This window comes from Geospiza fortis, unplaced genomic scaffold (assembly GCF_000277835.1).
Source record: "Geospiza fortis unplaced genomic scaffold, GeoFor_1.0 scaffold72, whole genome shotgun sequence".
In the NCBI taxonomy this organism is placed as follows: domain Eukaryota; kingdom Metazoa; phylum Chordata; class Aves; order Passeriformes; family Thraupidae; genus Geospiza; species Geospiza fortis.
In genome coordinates this window covers 3,241,200-3,256,379 of record NW_005054338.1, presented here as the reverse complement: position 1 = coordinate 3,256,379, position 15,180 = coordinate 3,241,200, and the positions used below count along the sequence as shown (strand labels likewise).

Below are 15,180 nucleotides of genomic sequence, written 5' to 3'. Positions count from 1 at the left end.
GCCGGCTGAACACCTACGTGTACAGCATTTTGATCCGGACCGCCATGGAAGTGGCCTTCATCGTGGGGCAGTACGTCCTGTACGGGATCTTCCTGGAGACGCTGTACATCTGCCAGCGGGCACCGTGCCCCCACCCTGTCAACTGCTACGTGTCCCGCCCCACGGAGAAGAACGTCTTCATCGTCTTCATGCTGGCTGTGGCAGTGCTCTCCCTCTTCCTCAGCCTGGCCGAGCTGTACCACCTGGGCTGGAAGAAAGCCAAAGAGAGGTGCTCCAGGTCGTACAAAGCCAGCCCCAGCACAGCCCCCGGCAGGCTGGAGTCTGCCCCACAGGCGGACAGGGCACAGATGTACACCCCGCCCCCAGATTTTAACCAGTGCTTGTCGAGTCCCAACGGGAAGTTCATCAGCCCCTTCAGCAACAAGATGGCCTCCCAGCAGAACACCGCCAACTTCGCCACTGAGAGGGTCCACGGCCAGGAGGATGCTGCTGGGGAAGGGCCCTTCATTAAATCCAGCTATGTGGAGAGTCCAGAGGTGGCCAGTGAATGTGCAGCACCTGCCTTCCCCGAGAACTACTTCAACGAGAAACGCCGGCTCAGCAAGGCCAGCCGTGCCAGCAGCAAGGCGAGGTCGGATGATTTGTCTGTGTGACCTGTCTCCAGCAGGGATGAGGAGAAGGAGCTGTCCCGGCATCCAGTAAAACTTCTGCAAAGTGGACTCCAAACTCTCGCCCTTAACCTCCCTGTTTTAATATCCTCTCTCTATCCTGTCCAGACAGCACCTCTCACAGCTCAAGGCAGGGGCAGCCACAGGCACTGAAGAGAGACATCAGTCTTGGGATATGAAGCCCTCAGCTGTATTTACACCATGGGACCCACAGGGATTAGAGACTCCCCACCCTTAGCCTTGTAGAGCACGGGCCAGCAGACTCCTGCCCAGTGGGTATCCACTGTGACAGTGTATTCAACAGACTGACTGGACCTCTACATCTTCTGTGGTCTCTATTCAACACTCGCAACATCAGCCTGGCAGTTACACTGAGCTGAAGCTTCTCTCACCTGCAGGGAGCAGAAACACACCAGTCGGCTTTCTGAAAGAGAGATTTTTCTCATCTGCTTCATTTTGGCTCTTTCTAATGCTCCCTTTCTCTACCTGAGCCCAGATATTTTATACCAGTTTACCTACACAATAAATCCTACTTGAATTTTTTGACACTGTGTATATAACAACTCCTCCCCATAAATAAGGACATCTGTGATCCCCAGTGCACAGCTGCCTCATGTCTAACATTGGAATCCCTTCCTCATTCCTAAGTCAGCAGAGCAGACTGGCCCCAGGGAAATCACTTAGATGACCAGTTGATGAAGACTGGGTAATTTTCCCAAGATACTTATGTCATCAATCCTAAGCAAGACATCCATCACCAGAAATAGAGACTCTCCTGTGAGAACAGATATCTCACGAGTATCATGTAGAAACAAAGTGGTTTTCCCCTTTTTGAAACTCATCTTTCAAGCAATCTGAATTCTGCTGAAAGGGTGCTGCCAGCTCCCCACTTGAGAGAAAAGCATCCTTGGTTTATCTGCAGAAGAGGTACGGCCTGTGTCTTCTCACCAACCTACCAAAACACTTCAGCATCCTCTGCAAGCAGAGTCCTGCTCACGTCCTGCACATGGTTCAGCTCCTGCCTGCTCTCTCAAGCTTGCCAGCCAGCACAGTCAAGTTATCTGTCCCCACAGCAAGTGTCTGCTCTGCCCCCAGGCCATCCTCTCCACTCCACCCCTAGCACACACAGCGCTGGAAATCACCCATGGACCAGGTGTTTCCACCACTCAGAGCAGCCCCTGGGAGCAAAGGCTGCACTGTGGGTCTGGTGGGTGAGGTCTGCAGGCAGCTCCCACTCCAGATACATTTCCTCAGTGCAGAGCTGACATCCCTCTGTTAAAGATCTGCTAAACAGAGCCAAGCTGCTCCCTGTTGTTTACCCTGCACTGCCCTTTCAGACACAGGCCACAGCTTCCCAACACTGGACTGCACAAGCAAATGGCCTGGGACCAGCTGATGAGGGGACTGAGCCATTCCCTCTCTCAGGGCCACTGAAAGTGAATCCCTGCTCCTGATACACAGCTTTGGTACAGCTCCCTGTACATTTAAATACACATTCACACTCAGATGGGGGAACCATGTTTTTGTTTGTAAGTTTTTATATATTTGTATTTTTTAATCCTGAAAAGACCGTGTGTGTTTTCTTTAACATGAGATTTTAGTCAGTTGTGTCTAGGTTTCTCCTAATAAAGTTCTAACTCCATCTCTCCTTGTGGATGTTTCTCCTCTCACATGGCTGAGAATGAGCTGCTAGCAGGGCTCAGGCTGCCCGCCAGCCTCTGCTGCTCAGAGATCACAAAAATTCCCATTGCCCACAGTGGCAGGAATGAGGGGCGGGTTTGCCAGGGGGATAAATAATAAACATCAGGAAATGATTGATTGACTGGCTAACAGGAACCCCCCAGCTCCCCTGCTTGCTTCTGCATTACCAAGGAAGGAGGAGCTGGTCAGGGAGCAGAGCTTCCATCCTCCTGCAAAGGCTTGCTCCCTGCATCTCCTTGCATATCCCAGCACACCTCTGTTCCCAGAGAGGACAACTGTGATGTGAAGCCAACTCAGCAGGAAGAGGGAAGCAAAACCTGTTAGGAAGAGGGAAGCAAAACCTGTTCCCCATGCATCTGATTGCTTGTCAATGCAGTAGCCAAGCCCTGAAGTCTTTTTAAGAGACAAGGCCTTGAGAGAATCCACTGCTAACCATCTCTTCAGCAATCCTTTGGGTACTCAGATCTCTCAAGATGTATTTGCCCAGCCCAAAAAAATTCCTTTTCTTCCCTCAGTTATGTCCTTCCTCTGAAATTTATCCTTTGCTCTCCCACTTTCCAACTTTCACAGGCTCCCTCCTTCTGGCCTTGGATCCCCCTGTTCACTCAAAGGAAGTGCCCTTCTTCACTTTCTCCACACAATCTCCCATCCCGTGGGACTCTGCAGGCTGGGAAGCTGGAGACCAGTAAAGTACTGGGTCCCAGCAAGGACCCTGAGAGGGGACATAAAGAATGAATCCAGAATTCAATGAGGACACTGGGACAAGGACCCTTAACTGCATTAGAAACTACAGGCACCCTTTAAGATTAAGGAGCTGTGGTTTGGAGGTTTTTAGCTCAGGGGTGAGGATGCGACCTGAGCAGCCACAGCCCCACAGTGCAGCAAGAAGGGAGGATTGGTCCTGCAGACCCTGGTTTTTTAACTGGCATGTGTACAGCCCTGAGCATTCCTGTCCCCTAGGGTGCCACCTTGCTGCCAGTGACAGGCAATGGGGAAGTCAGGAGCATTCCCCGTGCTCCTGAGTGACATTAAGTTTAGTAAAGCCACTCAAGCATGAACACAGACCTTGTTTAATAAACTGTTTGTGGTTTAAAATAAGCAATAGCCCATACTTTAAAAACTCTGAGCTACAGTCTCTGCTGGAGGGCAAGGCAGAGCTGAAAAAGAGGACAAGGATCTCCTCTGTGCTGTCTCAGACCTCTGTAATCCGACCATGTTCACGGGTGGGGTTTTGGTGATCTTTGAGAGCAGGGGAGTACAACCATCCCAGTTCTCTCTCATCCTAGAGACTGAATGTATCAAAGCAAAAAATTTCCCTCTGCCACCCACTTCTTAATGCCACAGCTCTGTCTTCTAGGTATAACAAGTGGGGGATACTTGATGGATGGATGTTTGCACTAGCTGACAGACCATAAACTTGTGATTCTTGGAACCCACTGTCAAGGCTGGCCAGGCTGTCACACCATGGTAGAAGCACATTTACTACAGGCTGACCTGTCCTTTCAGACAGACTTAGTATATATTGCTTTGTACCAGATGGATAGACAATCCTATAGTAGCAACTTGGATCAACATTACATATTAAATTCGGTCCTTGGATAGGTACTCAGTCTTTAAATGGCACATTACAAAGACAATGCCCTGAGAGGGAGAAAAGAGGAAACATGAGAGTTTTTCATTCTGTTCTTGTGCCTCTTTTCTCCAATTCTACCTGCTGGGACTGCTCAGACTCTCAGAACTGTGAATTCTCCAGCAACAGCTGGAACCAACATTTGACAGAAACGCCAACCCCAGTTATCTCCTTGGTCAGCACACCTCAAACCATTTCCTCCCTTAGCTGATGTCTGAAGGAGCCAGAAGTCAGTTCTGATCTACAGTCTTGTGCTGATCAGCTGCTGAGCCTGAGATAGGAAGACAGAGGAATGTGTTTCAACTAGCCTTTAAAGCAGAAATACTTAATCCTATAAAAGGGAAACCTATATTTAAAAATACATAGAATGCCAAAACTAATAAAGTATTGAACTGAGACAAGGTCATGCCTCTGAGTTCTTCTCCATGAAGAGCACAGTGGGACAGCAGAGCAGGCTAAGGGAAATTTGAGGGAGAGGTTTAAAAGTAATGCCTGATCTAGAGGACATGGGTCAAGCAAGTAGTTTCCTCTTCCCGAGTATGTGGGCAAGACAATACTCAAGCAAATTCAATGCTGATAAAGTTTCAGACTGTTAGAAGGGAATAGGTAAGAAGATAACAGCCTGCCCAGTCCCCCTTCAAACACTTTTCCATGAAACATCACTGAGGCCAAGGAATTAGGAAGACCCAAACCCCAAAGAACAAAAGCACTGTGTGTTCACAGGAATGAGCCCATGCTTGACTGGACTGCAAATGGCCAAAGTACAAGGCAGGCAGAAATTCAGAACTCAGAAAGTCGGCGTAGCATAGCAGAGAGCCTGACACACAGCAATGGCAGGTACTCCAGAGCAGCTTCCCTGCTGGCATTGCTGCCTCCTGGGAAGCCTGGGACTAACACAGGCACAAGGGGAACTGCTGCTCCCAGGGGAGCTCCCTTGGGATGCTCACAGCAACCATGCCAGAAGGCTGTGAGTGCCCCTGAGGGAATCCAGCACCTCCTCCCAGCAGGGGTGACAGGAGGGGATCCTGTACAGGGCTGATACAAGGCAGGTTCTGCACACATTTGTGAATAAAGAACATTTCAGTGATTCAGGTTAGCGGGGCACCAGAGGTATGAATAGACTGAGAATGAGGATGGAGAGTGGCAGCTCTATAAGATACACTTTGTGGGGGAAAAAACTGTGACTTTGAAGTGCAAAATTAATAGCTTTGCTTTTGCCTGAAGTGTTCATTGCATATATGGTCTAGATGATTAAAGATCTTTCTGGGGAGCTCGGGAATTCTAATACCATACACATATAACTTTGTCATGAAAATCTGATGACAGAAAAAGAAGGAGGATCAAATGAGCTTGTAAGACTCACTGCAGCCAAATAATGCAGAAATGCTTCGTTTTTCCTCCACTGCACATTGGTTCACATTTTTAAAAATGAATTTGCTGAGGCCACATTCACATACCACCACTGGTTTCCCACAGACCTTTGAGCAATTGAGTTTGACGGGCAACAGAGTTCTCAGAAAGTAAATGTCAGTCAAGGAAACCAAATTTTAAATTCATATGGGCCAATATCCACCCCAGAGGCAGCTCTGTGTTCCTTCAGCCCTCAGGAAGCACGGACAATATTGTGTAACCAATCCAGGGCTGTGTAGCCAATCACAAACTGAACAACACGCTTCCACTGGAGATTTTATGCAATAAATACTCACCAAAAGACATTTTAAGGACAGTTAAATGCATTTACATTAGTAATAGCAAACACCAAAGAGAACTGTGATGTACTGCCTGGTAGAAATGGTGTTTACAACACCAAGCCAAGAGTTCAAGAAGTGTTTGGACAATAATGTGATTCTTGGGGTGTCCTGTGCAGGGCCAGGAGTTGGATTTGATGAGCCTGATGGGCCCCTCCAACCCAACATATTCTATGATTCTGTGGTTCTATAATTCTATGAACACACTGCAGCACCAGCAGAAAACCTCCTCCCCTGTCCTCTAGCAGGCCAGGCTTCACAGCCAACCCATTAACACAAACCCACTGGTCTCTGGGGGAATAAAAGCAATCATTCCACATACATTGGAAGAAAGTATTCCCCCAGAGCAAGTCAGAAAGCAAAATGCAGAAAAGCTGCAATATTTACATATTCCTTTAAAATTATTCCCTGACTGAGGCCTGTAGGACTGCTACATTAAGCCATTCTCCTCCCTCGAGGTGGCTACATTTTATTAGAAGATTAGGCAGTTTTTTCTCTTTTCATTTCTGTATTACAAACTCTGTTTGGCTGCCACATGTCAGGCAAGAAAAACAACACCTCTGCAGTGTTTGCAGGAGCAAGATCAAGTCTGCTGCAGACCCCTGCTATTTTTTGAGAGGACATCTCCACCTCTTGGGGCTGGATCACAGCAGGGAACTGCTCAGGGATTACTCAGAATCGTGGTTTGTGACTCACTATTTATATGCAAGAGCTCCTCTCTATGCTAAAGTTGTTTTAGACAGGAAGGGGTAAAGCAGATGAGGCCAAGCTAGGGGTCAAAATGAACTGGTAGGGACCCATGAGAGAGTTAAATTTCATGCTCTTATTGGACTTGAACATAATCTTAGGAAGGCATGTCAGTGATGGTCAGCCATATGACAATATAAAGAATGCAAAAGACACATTGGAAGATTTTCCTAGAAACTGGATATGGGTGTGTGACCATGACATTTTTATCAACAGCCCCAGCAAAACCCAGCACTCTCATATTCAGCTGCAAGCAGGGTTTCACTAGAAATCATGTTAACCACCAGCTCCTACCCTTAAAAGGAATCAGATTAGCAGCAAGAGGCAAGCCTGAGGTCAGAAACTTGCTGCTATTTGTTTGGGTTTTGGAGTAAATGCTGTGCCAGCTTTTCAGCCTGGGAACAAAGTTTGAGGTTGAAAAGTGCTTCTGACAAAACCAGTTTGATGTGTGCCAGGCTACAGGCAAGGCTTTTCAGAAACAAGTGTCCAAAATTAGACACTGCAAAATCATGTAGCCCAGTGAAACCATGTTTTCTTTCCCACCTTGCTTTTCTTCCACTTCAGCCCAGACTCAAGAAAACACTTAGGTACACATACCTAGCAGAAATTACCACCATCTTTGCTCCATATTCACAGAAAAATGCACTTTCTTCCAATTCACATTAGTTTTTCACATTCTTTTCAATTATTTCTTTTTTTTCAACCCTTGCAGATCATGAGAACTCTTTTCTCACCTGTCTTTTTTCCTCTGAAATGAAGTTTTGGATTATTTTTTCCCTCTGTGGCCTTGTATTTTCTTAGGATATAATTACACTTTGCTCTCCCTATTTCTAGCTTCACTAGATTAATCTCTGACATTTCAGAGAAATGCCAAATTTGAGGACTTTCTGAAAAGTTCATTAAAGTACTCAGTCCTAAATCAACAACAAAGACATTCATTAAATGAAAGAGAACTTTGAATAATCCTCACTGATTCCTGATGGATATCTCTGACCACTCAAGCACATCACAGTGAGGTACCTGAGAGCTCCAGATCACCAAAGGAAAAAACATGAGATACTTTATCCCTTTTTCCTGCCCTAGTGCACACGTGGCACACTCCAAAGCACTCCTCCCACACCCCAAACCAGGGCTGCCATCACAGCACTCTTCCAGTGAGAAGTAATATTTTAATTACCAGTTGGAAAGCACAGTCTAGGGATGAGGTAATTTCTAATTATTGTGATGGGATTTAAAAAGGTGTGCAGTGGTACCAAGAAGTTACTGACCCCGTTGTAAATTATTGGGTAAGGTCCTCTCCCCTACACTAAGCAAACAGCCAGAGCAGTCACTCCAGCATTAAAACCTACAAATCAGTAAAAAATTCACTGTGGCTGATACACTGCAGCTCATAATGACTATATTTTGTCCACAGTGCTGCTGTTTGTTTCAAACCATTTAGCAATATTCATTAGCTCCCCACTTCAAATTAGGGTAATTGAGAGTAAGAGAACATGCAATCAAGTTTTTTACTGAGGGAGACATGCCCCTTTCCCTTCTCTGACTCAGATATTGACTCTGTTGACTTGCAGTCAGGCTTTACCAGGAATCTTTCTTCAAAAATGCCAAATGCATTGTGAAAAATATTGTGCTGCCTTTCTTAAAATCTCACCATCACTGGAAATTTTAAAACATATGTTTCTCCTCCCATTTATTAAATTATTTTACAAGAGAAGGAGATTAAACTCCAATATCAAGGCTGTTCTGCCTCTGATCCTATTTTATGGCTGAAACCACAGACCCTGAAGCCCAAGAAAAACTCATGTGTGTCAACAATCCTTAAAATTAATACTAAAACATAGTCTTACAACAAAAACTATGTCAGCCATACCATTGTCTGGGATACTTCAAATTCTTCCTCTCCAGGAATCTCTGTCACCCACATTAAATGACTCCCAATTGAGACATGAGAACTGGCAGCAGCATAAATACCCACGGAGCACTGGCTGGTACAGCTGACAGACAGATGGGATCAGAACAGCAGCAAAAGATAACACTGAGCCTGGACAAGCAGCTCAGGCACCAGCCTGGAAATTTGGAGAGTGCCCTCAGGTTCCTACTCCAACAAGTTTTATGTCTGACAACAGGCCAGTCATCTTTGGCTTTGCCTGCCTGAAATTCCCATCTGAAAAAATATAGTGGCCCCTGCCTCCCACTACGGAGGTGCTGAGAGCCTACAGGAGTGCCATGACCTGAGATAGGCAATAAATGTACAGGGGAACCAGAATAAAAAACCTTTGTGTCTTCAGAAAAATCAGTTGCTGGGGAAGACAAATCAGGATAAAAGAGTTTAAACTCTGTGTCTTCAGCAACACTGTGTATGTACCCATGCAACATGCACAAAAGAACCCCAACTATTTCCATCTTGTAATAGCAGTGTTTTCATAACCATAAGGGTCCAGAGCTGTCAGAAAAGACCTGAAGGAAAGGTTGTATCTGTCACTCAAAGAGCTACTAATATAGTGTGAAAAAACAGCTGAGCTCTTGCACATACAAATCCTTCTGCATGTACTTTTGCTACCTCACAGCCTTCCTGCAGAGACAGGGAATAAGTGTTATTCCCATCTGCCAAAAGATAATCTGAGTTTGAACGGCCTGCTGAATGCTGCATGAGAAATTACCCTGACTTTGATTTAGCTCAAGTTCCCAGTGCTCCCTCCACGCTCCTCACTGTGTGTCAGGACCCAGTTTCAAGTTCATTACCTTCGTGTTTTGAATTAGTGCCTACTGCCTGCATACAAATGTACTGTTTGCAGCCAACATTGCAACAGCTTTCCAAACCTGGGCAAACCCTCAGAAGAAATGCAGTTCACTCCTTCTAGCACTGTTGCATGAGTCAGGTTCCTGTGTGCTGTTTCCTGTTCTGCCATGGATTTCAGCAGTACCAGGGCATTCTGTTAAATCCCCTCCCAACACTGTCTCTTCTGGGTGGGCACCAGGAATCATCAGGATGTGTGTAGGACATCACCAGGGAATGCTGCAGATTAACAACTGCAACCTGCTTTGCACTGCATGGATGGGAGACACTTCCAAATCATGGACCATGACATTAATAAGGGATAACTGTGTATTTCTTAAAATTATCAACTGCTGCTTTGTACTGGATTTCTCTTGCTGATTGCACAAAATAGCAAAATGCATGTCCTTTAATTATGAATGTAAAAAAAAATATAGTATGTCTCATGTCTCTGCTAGTTCTTGATAAGAGGAGCATTCACCCCGTGATTCTGCAACTGGTGTCACCCCAGATGTGGAGATTGCCCAAACTCTGTCATAATTCAATTGGTTTTATGCTTCCTCAGAGCTGGTGGTGGGGAGCTAACTGCTGTTGGCTCCCTGACATTTTACACCATCCAGTGCCTGTATCAGCCTGATATGCAAAACAGCTTCTCCATCTGACCATATGAAACACGTTAAAGAGACCTGCCACACATTTGCAACTAGGTGCTGAAAAATAAAGTGATAAGGCTCAATGTCTGCTTTGAAAAAGCTCTTGTTTAGACCAACAAGTCTGATTTCCACAAACCTGTAGGGGAAAATGTTGTTTTAAAAAAGTTCCTTGTTTTTTGGTTTGTTTTTTTTTATTATTTTATTTTATTTTATTTTTTCCAGGTTATGAGAGCTGCAGGACCAAGAATAGATGATGAGTTATAAACCTTTCAAAGCAGAGATTTGGCATGGGAATTCTGACAACCATCAATGTGAGCAATGCCGCCAGGCACCATTCACAATCCACAGCATCTTTCAAACCTGTTGGGGGTTTTTAGAAAGGGCTAAAAATAAATGCAGAAATGCAGCAATATATATTTACACACACACATATTATTGTTCAAAAAAAGGAACAGGTGGTCCTGCCAGCAGTGTAAACACAGATGACTCTTGAAAACAGCTAACAAACCCAGCTGAGCAGCCTTTCCTAGCCATGCAAGCAGCACTTTGAGAACTCTCCTTGAGTTCTCCCAGCCAGAATCATCTGGGATCCAGACTCTCCATCATGACAAGGCCTGGGTACTCCCAAGCGTCTTGATTTCCTCCACCCAATATATTCACACAATTCCACCCTGTTGACCTCCTGTGGATTATTGCCCTTCTGAAAATAACACGCATGGAACAGCTGGTGGGGCCAGAAATGTCTTAAATGTAAATAGCACAAGTCCCTGTTTTCTAGTTCCCCACAACTTGATCTGACCCCTACACTCATGTAATGAAGAGGAGAATTCCCTGAAGGGGAAAAAGGATCAGGGCACTATGGACAGCCCAGAAGGATTCAAACAGCAAACGTGAGTGGCTGCATGTTGAAACCCATCAAGTCCACTACCTGCAGGGAAAGCGAAGAAGAAAACACGAAGCAGTCCTGGAGTCTCAAAATTTATCCTAAACCTGCAGGGGAAAAAAAGGGGGAAAAAAAAGAAAAAAAGAAGGAAAAAACCCCAAAACCACCAACATTTCAACCCAGATTTCGGTTATGTCTCCTCTGCCCACCACAGGAAGAGGACTGATGTCACAGGCTGAATCACACACATAAATCCTCCTGCATGGTCACTTCTCTCTGAGTATGAAAGAATGACAAAACAACTTTGCTAGGAGTCTGTAAGTCTCAAGATCATCTCTTTGCAGCCCTTCTCTCCTGGCTGTTTTGAAAAAAAGCAAATGTAATTTACACTTACACCATCTCCTTTTTAATTTCACCTCGTCCCACAACATTTGGTCTAATAGAAATACCCTTGGTTTAATATATATCCACGAAAAGTAAATGAGGTGATAAAGCTTACAAGTGCCAAATGGTTAAGTGCTGCCACAGGGGAGTGCATCTGCCATTAAATCAGAGCACGGAGTCCCAGGATGCAGCATCTCGGGCACGGTGACAGACTGGCAGCTCTCCCACCACACCTGGACTGCACAGGCACGGAGAGTCCACCTGACAAGGCTGGGAACAGCTTATCCAGCTTGCTTCTGGAGGCTCCTACTTCCCCCAGCCTTCCTGTGCAAGGGAAAAACTCTCTTTCAAAGCTGAAGAGAAAACCAGCCTGCTGTTCTCCCAGAGCGGCGCATAATTGAGTCGGCGTGATGCCGCGCACTACCAAATGCAGCAGATGGCTGCAGGCATCATCCAGTTTAGGATGACAAAGTTGGAACAAAAGAAAAACAGAAGGCAGGGAATGCATCTTCTGCTCTGGGTTACTGGGCAGGGGGTGAACCTTGGCTCAGTCGGGCCATTGCCAGCACACAGCCAGCTTCCAGCTCTCCCACTGCCACATGGACAATGACCAAATGCCCAAGCCTGGAAATGACAAAGAAAAGTGAGAGAAAGCCACATCTTCCCAGGTAAAAGAGGCAGGGAACTACCAGCTGTCTGATGACCTGTTTCTAAAACACATAAAAGAAAATCTCTAAAAATCCCCTCACAGTGCCAGCCCTAAATATGACAAGTTTGACTTCCAGGACTATCCCACAAAACCTGCAGCAATTCAGAAATTAAATTATGACCTCTGTGTATCGACACACATCATTTCACTGCTGGAAGGTAAAGCACTGATGTGAAAGCATGCAGAAAATGAGACAAGATGCGTCAGATCTGTACAGTGTACCATGAATGGTGCCTTGTAGGGAGGGCTCGGTCTGTGGTGGCATTTAGGGGTTTATTTTTGCCAAATCCACCCCAAAGGATCACAGACTTTAGGAGTGGAAACATTCCTTCCATTTCCCCAGGCGCCTTGCTCACAAAGCAGCTGCCGACAAGGTTCACCACAACAGACAGACTGGAGGAGACAAGAGTGATATGGCTCCACAGGAAGCTGCACAGCACACTCAAACAATTTATTTATAAAGTTCAGCCCTTTGTGAAGGCAATACAGCTTCCATGCCCAGACTGACTGGTTTATAATAGCCACTGTGGTCAGCAGTCCTTGCAGGACACAGAGACACCACCATTAGTTCCAGAGTTGGGAATGGAGAAAGCTCTTCTGGCTGCAGGATGCTGCAACCTGTGATCCCGAACATGAATCCTGCACAAACTCCTGCCCATGTTGCATTTGAGATTTCAGGACCTGTGATCACTTCAAGGGACCAGAGTGGAAGCACCTTCACTGCACTCAGAAAGCCAGCCATGGGAACATTTTGGAGTGGAAGAAGTTTTTTGGAAGGGCAGGAAAACACTTTGTGCTACAGCAGAGCAGCCCGTCCTCCACCCAGAGGTGGAGCTGCCCCAAAACAAGGCTGGCACACAGAGATATCGTGCTTGGCAGGAGCTGCTTGTGGCCCACTTTGGGCAGTCACACCAGGCTGGTTAAGCCACCCTTCTCCAGCAGGCAGGCTCCCAGCCCAGCTGCAGCCTGTGGGGTGAAGAGCTGTGGGAGAACGCTTCCAGTTCACTCTCCTCGCTGAGCAAAATGTGCTTGGGAAAGGAAACAAAGAAGTCAAGGCAACATGTCTATTTTCTGACCCCTATAAATCAGGGAGAAATAAACCCACCTCCCTAAGGGGCATCCAAATGCTATTTGTGCCTCTACCATACAAACATTTTATGGTCAATCTCTGATTTACACCATAAGGAGATAAAGATTTTTCATAGACTGATAGAATGGTTTGGAAGGGGACCTTGAAGATCACCCAGTTCCAAACCCCCTCACGGGCAGGGACACCTTCAACTAGACCAGGTTGCTCAGAGCCCCATCCAACCTGGCCATCCTTTACCTTTGTTCAGGGACAAGGTGTTCACTTAGTCCGAAAAACTATAAACCACACCAACTCATGAGGCTTAATTGTTGCTTTTGTGGGTATTTTTAAGCATTATTTAATTTCAATCCACATGTGGAACAAAAAAATCTAATCGTGCTAATTGGCCTCACACCTTATCGATGTATCAGCCACACAATGACTGTGTGACTTGGTCAAACTACAAAACTCAGGCCTCACACCTTATCAATTTATCAGCCACACAATGACTGTGTGACTTGGTCAAACTACAAAGCTCACTAGGACTCAGTTTCCTCTTCAAAAAAAGGCAGATGTAAACGCAAACTTATAAAACCAGAGTGTTCTGAGGTGTGATACATTTTTGCAGCACTGTAAAAGGCAAATGATAGCAATCCAATATTTCACAAAGATAGCAATCATTGCATTTTGGTTAAATTCCAACCAGGAGGAAATTTGCACTCTGCTTTCAGAGTGGAAAGTTTCCTGAAACTTGCTTGTTCATTAGAGCTCATTACTTTCCTTCAGTGAAAGACATTTCACCCCTGGTGGCCATTGGATTAGCCTTCTGCTCCTCGTCTGGTCACAAAAAGCAACAGAAGGGTAAAAATAACAGGTCCTTTGAAAATGTTTCTGTAAAGATGGTGCATCTTAGAATAAATTTCTACACAGTTGGACAAAGGAAAAAAAAAAACAGGGCAACACCATTTGCTAAAAAATTGACAGCCGCCTGCTATTTTGGAGATCTCTCCTCTAATTGCAGGCACCTGCTGTGGCGTGGTGTACTCTAAAATATATCTCACCAGTAATGCTGCTTGGCAGCAGCCAGGGCCACCCAGGAGGGACCCTGCAGTCCCAGGCTTCACAACTTCACAGGAACTGGGGTTTTCTTCCAGGGTAACATTTGAGTGGAAATACAAATAAATTCAGTGTGAGCCTCTCTCTCTGCTCACTTCTATCACATCACCTCTATCTCTCTTCCACCCTCCCTCCCTTCTCTTCTTAACTACTTTTTCCTGTTCCCTCTCCCCTCAGCATTCTTGACCCCTTGCTCTCTTGCAACACAAGATTCAGGCTTGATTCCTTCATTTGTTATTTTCTTAGCTTCTGAAATATTTTTTCCCCTTCTCGCTCTGCTTTTGTTGTGCTTCTGTGTTTCACATACTCTTAAGCTCAGAAAACTGAGGCAACACTTTCAGGACTGCAGAGCTTTAAGAGAAATGAGGAGATGACCAAAATCCCTGCTCTGCACGTCCCGGTGTCTGCGCCAGCCTCACACCACCAACAGCGGCTCCTCCCTCTGGCCTTTGTGCAGGTCCCCAGCCTCTCCCTCCTCTTTCTCCTTCACCCTTGCCCTGCTCCCTGAACACCTCCGGGGATTATGACTCCAACACCTCCCCAGGCACCCCATTCCAATGTCTAATCACCGTTTGTGTGAAAATGTCCAACCTGAACCTCCCCGGCACAGCTCGAGGCAGAGGTCAAACCACCCCTGGGCACACCGTCCTTTCGGGTGGCTGTAGAGCAGTGAGGTCCCCCCGAGCCTCCTTCTCTCCAGACTCAACACCCCCAGCTCCCTCAGCGCCTTCTCACACCACTCGCGCTCCAGCCCCTGCCCCTGACTCGCTCCAGCCCCTCAAGGCCTTTTCCGAAGTGAGAACCCAGAACTGGACACGGCGTTCGAGGTGTGGCCGAGCACAGAGGGGCAATCCCTGCCCTGCTCCTGCTGGCCACGCTATTCCTGCTCCAGGCTAGGGTGCCATTGGCTTCCTTGGCCACCTGGGCACAGCTGGCTCAGTTCAATCGCTGTGACCGGCGCCCCAGGTCCTTTTCGCGGACTCTTTTCCCCGAGCCTGGAAGGCTACACGGGGTGACTGCGCACACTGGCACCCCACGAGGCCCCCGGGGAAGATAACGAAATGCAAACGGCGAGCGGAGGCACGTGAAAGCCGGC

The 15,180-nt window shown here is 46.5% G+C and overlaps 1 protein-coding gene across 1 annotated transcript in view; it reads left to right on the top strand.

Moving 5' to 3' along the window:
• GJA5 (gap junction protein alpha 5) overlaps positions 1–2,310 on the top strand; it is an 18,414-nt gene extending 16,104 nt beyond the window's left edge. Inside the window, exon 3 of the mRNA XM_005422362.2 lies at positions 4–2,310. Coding sequence (XP_005422419.1) covers positions 4–653 — 650 coding nt within the window. The 3' untranslated portion in view covers positions 654–2,310. The remainder of the gene's footprint in view (positions 1–3) is intronic.
• The last annotated feature ends 12,870 nt before the right edge of the window (positions 2,311–15,180 follow it).